Here is an 8,130-nt window from a genome sequence, read left to right as displayed (position 1 = left end):
AATCTTTCTTTCTCCAGCTCCAACTTCAATTGCAGCTCTCTTTCTTCTTTCGCTCTCTCAGCTGCCAACCTCTCTCGCTCCAACTCAGCTGCTTTTTCTTCCTTGGCCCTCTCAGCTGCCAACCTCTCTCGTTCCAACTCAGCTGCTTTTTCTTCCTTGGCTCTCTCAGCTGCCAACCTCTCTCTCTCCAACTCAGCTGCTTTTTCTTCCTTGGCTCTCTCAGCTGCCAACCTATCTCTCTCCACCGCCTCTTTCTCCTTCTGGCTTACCCACTTCCGTAGTTCGGCGCCAGAAAGACCTATCTTCTCACCAAGAGCTACTAACTTTTCGAGATCCATGGTGTCTCGCAAATAAAACCTTGCCGCGTGCAAAAAGTATCTGCCTAAATCAGTCTATCGGAACCAAGGAGGTTTAAAAAAAACTTCTGGAGTGGAGGTCCCCTATTCACGCCTACGCAAGCGGGTGAAGCCGGGGAAACCGGTTGGCGGCCATCTTGCTCCAGGCAAGAGAGAGCGCAGACAACGTATCCAGCGCGCTTCCGTGGCGGCTTTTCCGAATGAAACGGGGCACTTAGTGTAATTAATTTCACTCGCATTTTTTTCTTCGTGTTAGATAAACAAGATCTGTACAAAGCCGTCAGTTACGATATTACACGTGAGCCGTACGCGATTACGTATTAGCGAATATGCATTACAACGGTTAGCTGCTGTAAGTGCGAATTCGCTTGCAATTCTCGAAATGAAGCTCACGGTGGAAGCAACACAGGGGTATACGAGTTTTTATTCATTCAAGGCTTTATACAATTTCCAAAAGCACATACAATAAAACAGAAACAATTCACACGAAAACGGCCTGATTCCCAAAACGCAGGTTATATCAGGCAACTCTATAACAATACACTAAAATTGCAAAAAATATAGAATATACCAGCTGCTCCGCTTTGTTCAACGCTGGTTCTCATCTGTACCTTACAGATTTTTAAATATAATAGTCCTTGTCAGCTGGGTTCGTACCCCACTGCGCGAGTTCTTGCGGTTGATTTCTTTGGAAATGTGGTGAAGCCTGATTGTTATATACAGGTTGGCAATCTTTTTCGCCAAAACGTAGATGTGATTGTCGAGTGGATCGCAGTCCAACAGATGAGGCTCTAACTCGGAAAATAATGCTTGTTCAAACACCTCCGTTAACACCTCTACCATGAGGCGATCACTGTTTGCATGCAACGATTTTAGGTCCTTACATTGAACCTGTAGGGCACGAAGCCCTTTCTCCACAGTGTGGCAGATCTTCAAGACGTCTTTCGATGGCGCCATGGGCTCGGACAAGAAGCTGTTGAATTTCAGGCGAGAAAGTTGCTTCAAAGACCTCAAGGCCTTTTTCTGACAAAAGTTTCCTCTCTTTTAGCTCCTTGATAATTTTCTGACGCATCACACCGCTTGCTTAGCCTTCTTTTGGATTGCTGCAGTGTCTTAACTTTCTTCTTTAGTTGGAGAACCTCTTGTGCAGACTCCTCTGCCTTGGAACGGTACCAATCCTTCGCCGGCGAAGAAGGCTCAGATGGCATTTCAACCGCTGCCTCAGCACTGACGACAGGTGACAGCGCAGTCCGACACTTAGGGGCCTCTCGCTTTCTTTTCGCCTGCAAGAAAAAAAAAATCAGTTATGCTCCAAAGTTCAGAAGCCGGGTATAATGGTCCCACCCACTGCTTAGACTGACTAGAAACGGGATTACTACCTCGGGGATCTTTTTATAGTTTCGGTGCGGAAGTTTAGCGTGCCCGTATTTATGCACGCACAGTGAAAAAAAAAAGTTGGACAAGTAAGTGTACGTGACGTGCGCTTTGTCAGAGAGTGGTGTGATTTTGAACAGCACGTAGGAAACGAGAAACTGTGCCTACACATTCGGAAATCTATAGCCTATTTACCGTAACGAAAATGTACATTCGTGATGGTACTCACTGGTTTCTGGAGATGCGCAGGGAACGCAGGAAAAATGGTAGGAATGCTCCCTGGTCGCAGTCTGGTCGTTTGGCCCGTCCTGTCAAAGCAGTCTGCTTCAAAGTGCTCCGAGCAGAGAACGTCCGCATTCTTTTAGGCTCCCAGCCATCCCTCCGAACAGCACGCTGCCATGCGTCACGCAGCGTCTTGTCTTTCGGAAACCTGCGGTACCACACGCACAAAATAGGTTTTTCAACTTCTACTCGCCAGCTGAAAAATGCTAATGAAAGTAAGTTTTCAGCTGAAACCGCGCTTCTCGAATGAGGTAGCGCGCCGAAGGAGACAAGCGATTGAAAGCGCTTTTTCCCGCGTACTTACAAGTGAAAAGTGATTCCTGGCTTCTGCTTCGCACGATTAGTGCAGCCGAAGGCGACACACGAGCTCACCATAACGTCCGGAATCGTGTCAACTTCCTTTAGAACTGCACAAAATCCGCACAGAACAAAAGAACGAGGGACAAACGCGACAACTGTTGTTCAGTGGCGCGAACGGCGGGGGCCCAAACGACCGACGGCACGTTTTTTGCCTGGAGCAACATGGCGGCCGTCGGCGTCACCAGAGGGCAGGCGCTTCCACTCCAGAAGTTTTTTTTAAACCTCCTTGATCGGAACACTCCCCTGCACTCGTTAACGAGAACACCGAACAACACACAAAATCGTTCCGATAGCACTTTCAACACTCCAGGCTCTTTCTCACTACTTTGGACACACTGTGCACCAAAAGGTCCTGTGTCGCGGACGCCAGATTAATTGTCACACCGGTCCCGTTAATTAGGGAAGCGATCGCCGGGCTAATTCCAAGAGCCGAAGTATCGGCCCCGCGAACCGCACCACGAAAGCATGGACAATTTAGAAGTGGTCCTTATTGGTGCGCCAGCAGACGCCGGCTGTGGCCCAAAGAACAAGTCAGAGCCGAGAGTTGATAAACAAACAAAATTATATTCTCAATAATGGCAGATCGAAAACAATACACGAGTATGCACACTCCACAACAGTTGAGTACAATATGTCACCAATCAACCAACGTACTACACAGTACAATCAGCCACACTCAAAACAACGGACACAGACAACAATACACACTACAATGCAGTCGCATGCATTTAACAACCAAGACACTTAAAGACTAAAGAGATAGAAAACCTATTGAGTCCAAAGTTCTTGGAAACAAAGTCTAGATGATACTCTTCCGAGAATCACTCACTCAAAGTCCAGCGTTGTTGTCGTTCCGCAGCCCCCGAAGTTTCTCTTCCAGGAAACCTCGCCGAAGTTTCTCTTCCAGGAAACCTCACGTCTTCAATAGGCCACTCTCCAAGCTTCAAACTTCTTCGCCGGAAACACGTCGGCTTCCCACACGCAGCTGTTGCCACGCGTCTTCGCTCGATAGCGGTAAACACACGCTCTTGCCTGTAGCTCGAGCCTTCACCCCTCAGGTGGAAATCCTCTTCTTCTCCTGCTTTGTCTCCACGGACAAAACCTTCGCCGACTACACGGCGGTATACCCTACGCGCTCTTGCGCTAACTTCCGTCCTCTCCTGATCTCTCATCTCCGCTGCTCGGTTAAATACCTTCCGCGCGACATTCCAGAAAGTTCTCGTCATTTCGTCGGCGCGATACACAGCGAAGGCTGGGGAGAGGCGCGGGACGGTACGAGGGCCGTCCCCGACAGATGACTCAACCCGGCAGAACACGCCCCTTTCCTTCTAGATCTTTCCAGTGCTTGCCCGGCCGCCGCTGTGGGGCGAGGAGGTTCATCGGCGAAGCCACGCTTCCGAGGGGAGAGCGTCGCGCGCCCGGGGAGCCTTTCGATGTTTGTTTTCTTCTTTTTTTTCGTTGACCTCGCGGCGTCACTCCGGCGCGTTATCGCAAGAATTTGGCGGCGCGCCCATTTTGAGCGCTCGTTCTGTGACAGCGTGAGAGATGGGAGCCGCCACGCGCTCACGGCGCCATCTTGCTGATAATTCTGAAAACACAATAGTCCCTTTCCCACCCCCTCCCAAGATACCCGCCAACAACAGTAAGTGGTAGAAATGGATAGCTTGCCAGTGTGAACACTGGAGGAGGTATCTCTCGGTGGCGCTGTAGTTAATGCCCGACATACACGACGCGGAGGTCCCACGTTCGATTCCACGCGGTGGAGTCTATTTTTTTTTTTTTTGGGGGGGGGGAGATATTTTTTTCTTCCGTTTCCATATGTATACATACGTATACATATACGGTGCATGACACCGAAGCTGACGGCGAAATCCAGCCGAGAGTGTCGATACAATTGCTATCGCAATAAAAAGCAGGATAGGAGACAATACACAATGACACTGCTCGTACGTGGAGCAATGGACCGTTCGTGTATACCTTTAAATTAGGCCACGTGAATTGCACTTATGTCATCACGAAGTGTAATTAAAAGACGATAAACGCTAGGAAAGAACACGTTCTTTTTTTGTATTTCCAGAGGCTGTTATATACTATAGCAGTCCTTCAACGTAAAGTTAAAGGAGCAGTTGTGCTGCATTTCTGAGTCATCGAAATGCCATCAGAAATGGAGTGTCCGACTTGCTGCATCACATGGCGGCCTCTTCACAAACCCTCGTCTAAGGCTGCAGAATTACGCTTGATGTATACAAAGACGACTCATCAAAAGCTTCCAACTAAAAACGTTTATATTCATTAAAAACACCGATAAAACACTACAATAGTCAGGAAGTGTTACCGAGTTGCACGTGAAGTAATGATTATGAACCGGTCCATTCATATCAGACATGGACAAGGGTAACAGAGGTGCTGGCGCGGCAACGTATGGCGAGTTGAACCAAAGCTGTAATATTATTTCGATAGGTGATTGTGGAGTTTAGTTCGGAAATGAAGGATGTAATCCGAGTTGTTTTATTATATAAGGTTCCGAGAGATATAACTAGTACTTATAGCGATCGAGGAGGGAGCCAATCAAGTAAAAGTGATGTACACATAATTCTGTAGCTTAAGAAAAAAAATATAAGTAGCACACTATATTCTTGCGGGAACTTTTCAGGGAAGGGAGCATGCAGCGGGTGAAGTTGATCAGCGAAAGCGTGCGCTTCGTCGGAAGTACAGCCCGACAAGGAAGGCACGCCACCATTGGGTGCTGCAAGACCGGGAATGCTTTACCGGGGTCTTCGGTGGATCCTGGTTCGGGCCTGAAACAAAGAGGAAGGTGAAACAAAGAGCGTAGATTAACATAGGCGTCCATCGACACCCTCCCAAAACACCTGTCATGCAGAAGCGGCGCTAGGATTTTCTTACCGGGGGTTGTTGAATTGACGACAAGCGAGTTCTGTCAGGAGGACACAGAGGTGGAAGAGTTATGCGTTGTGTTTTTACTACAGGTTTCATTTTTTTTTTTGGGGGGGGGGGCAAAAAATGTCTCTAGCCGCTCCACCCCCACCCCCACCCCCTGGCGTGGACTCTGCTCTCAAGGTCTGGGTTACCGATCGTTCACCAGATGACATGTCTGAATTAGATTTGGTTAGTGAAAATCGCTTGTTTTTTAATGTGGACTGGTTGTGAAAAGAGGTCCGGAGTACGATGAAGACAGGGCCACTGTATGCATTACTCTTGAGCCCGAATGACAGCTCTGAGAACACCGTGCCGTCTGCGGTAGACGTACGGATAGAAGAAGAAGAAACTGGTACGGTCCTTATTGTATTAGCCTACTAGGACTCGAAGGCGAAAGACGTTCTCGTCAGTCGGCTTACTAAGCTTTCTGCGCGTAAACATGGTGTTTCACTACCTCCCATGTATCGGACCCATTCTGAACAATTGGCCATGTCGCGTCATAATTACAATCACATAGTGTAGCATTTATGAAACAGCCAAGATAGCATGGCGACTGCGCACGAGCTGCGCGCCCGCACACGCACTTACCTCAAGTACACTTATGACGTCGTTTCGATGGCCACATAGACAGTGCGTCGACACCGCACCCAGAGAGCCGCGGCAAGTTCCACAAGGGCGACGGAAGCGCCGATCCCGTTGCTCGCCATCAGCGACCCGCTCCCGACGAGCACGCCGTACGTTTCCCACAGTGAGCAAGTGAGCAGTGTCGCGGAGGCGACCTCTGGCAAGGGTTTCTTCTTCACGATGCGGCAGACCGGCGTCAAGTTGTCGAGCGCCGCGCAGACGACCCCTATGGTACCCAACTGTGATGCGGACAGCGGCAGAGACGCAACCCTAACGACCACGAGGATCAGCGCCAGGGCCACGCCGGGCCCCGTCCGGGTAGAGAAGGTGCGGTGCACGGCGGAGTTGAAGACCATCAGGGCGAAACCGAGCGAGTTGACCCATGTGATGTGCGAGTCGCAGGTGGCGATGCCGTACAGTACGTAGGCGTGCAGGCACACGGCGGTCGCGGCCACGGGCAGGAACTCGACGCCCGACGAGCTGCGGGCGCGCCAGACACGCCAGGCCATGGACAGGCTGACGAAAAGAGTTAGGATGGTCACGACGTCGGCCATTCCACTAACCAAATCGACGGCTGTTCCCATGGCCGTGGTATTGCGTGTTGTGCGTCGGTGCCGAGTGCGACTGCTTATATGTGTGACGATATTTATTTCTTTCTCTCTTCCCTAAAAAAATTATAAGAGCATGAATAGCAGGACGAGATACACTCCAGCAGACAGAATGTGTTACGTATTATACGAGATAAACGGCGACGATATACAAGAGTAAATACATATGGCTTACTGACACGTGTTTTGCCGTCGTGTAGCGTCATTCGCGCATTAAGACACGGCGCTATGCCGCCTGCATTCGTACTACCACATTCGCCTGCATGCATGAGGCAAGGGCAAAGCAAGAATTGTTGTAATGCAATATAAGAGTTGCGCAAAGGACCGTTGTCCTCTCCTGATGAAAACCCTGATGTCAATCAAGTGCTTCCTCAGAAAAAAAAATGGCAGATCCCACGTACAGCGGGAATCGGTGGCATGCAAAACACGAATAAGAAAGGTTGATATGCCACTTTAAAATCGGCGCAACGTTACGTGGTGGAGGTAAATGATGTCCTACATGACTCCGGTCATGATTATCATGTTTGGATGTGTCGTTTACCTTCGCAATCTATTACCGGCACGTGATACTAAATTTAGCATATGTGGAGCTAGCAAAACGACTGCGAGCACGCTATGAGCGTGGTATATTGTATGATACGCGTGTCAGGACTACCATGTTTGCACCAATCATATATTTCGTCATCCATTGACGTAACGTAACACCAACTTTGGTATATGCGGAGCTAGCAAAACGGCCACGAGTGCATTGTGAAGGCCCCATACACTCCTCTGTAGCATTGACACGCGTTCACGCTGGGCACAGCGATGCTATATAGTTAGCAAAACGCGAGCACACTATAGTCTGACACCTTGCGCGACCGGCGCGACTAGCGTCCGTCGGCGCGTCCTGACGGCAACTGGCGCGAAAAGCGACATGCTGCATTTTGTGCCGATGCGTTACCCAGACAACACTGCGTCTCCCTCTTTTTGTGACAGAGGGATGCCGGACGCGCTGAAACGCGCATGCGTCAAAGCCACGCAGCGCGGCGCTCGCCTGCGAGTATATGGCAGGACTGGCGCCTGGCGTTGCAATGCCGGCGTGACGCGACGAAATGAACGCCGGCGAGCACGCGCATTGCGTCACGTCGAAATGTATTGGCGTCTCGACTGTTGCATGTAGTCATGTTCTCACATGACACGCATCTCATGATTATCATGTTTGCATTAGTCACATACCTTCATCATCCATTCACGCCCCGTAATGCCAAATTTGGTATATGTGACGCTAGCGAAACGCCCGCGAGTGCATCACGAGCTTGGCATGTAGTCAATTTGTTACAAGACACGCATGTCATGATTTTCATGTTAGGATCTATCGCTTGCATTCGCCATGCAATCATGTCATACCATACCAGTTATGCAACACGCCATGTGAACGAAACCACCGCAACAGCTGCAAAGCCATGAAATGTAAATCATGACATTCATGTCATGATTTTCAAGTTATGACTAGTCAGATATGTTCTTCATACAGTCATGTTATACCATACCAAGTTTGGTATCGATACCTTTATCGAAACGGCTAGGAGTGCTAAACGTCGTAGGTA

At 49.4% G+C, this 8,130-nt stretch overlaps 1 protein-coding gene across 1 annotated transcript; it reads right to left on the bottom strand.

Moving 5' to 3' along the window:
• Positions 1 to 4,866: 4,866 nt before the first annotated feature.
• LOC119182481 (uncharacterized) lies at positions 4,867 to 6,552 on the bottom strand. The gene is made up of 2 exons (XM_037433380.2): positions 5,898 to 6,552; positions 4,867 to 5,170 (listed from the first exon to the last, which is right to left on the bottom strand). The coding sequence occupies exon 1, from the start codon at positions 6,515 to 6,517 to the stop codon at positions 5,909 to 5,911; it is 609 nt and encodes a 202-aa protein (XP_037289277.1). The 5' UTR covers positions 6,518 to 6,552; the 3' UTR covers positions 4,867 to 5,170; positions 5,898 to 5,908.
• Positions 6,553 to 8,130: the final 1,578 nt, after the last annotated feature.

The sequence above is a fragment of the Rhipicephalus microplus genome, chromosome 10, assembly GCF_043290135.1.
Source record: "Rhipicephalus microplus isolate Deutch F79 chromosome 10, USDA_Rmic, whole genome shotgun sequence".
Taxonomy (NCBI): Eukaryota; Metazoa; Arthropoda; class Arachnida; order Ixodida; family Ixodidae; genus Rhipicephalus; species Rhipicephalus microplus.
This window is presented reverse-complemented; position numbering and strand designations above follow the sequence as displayed.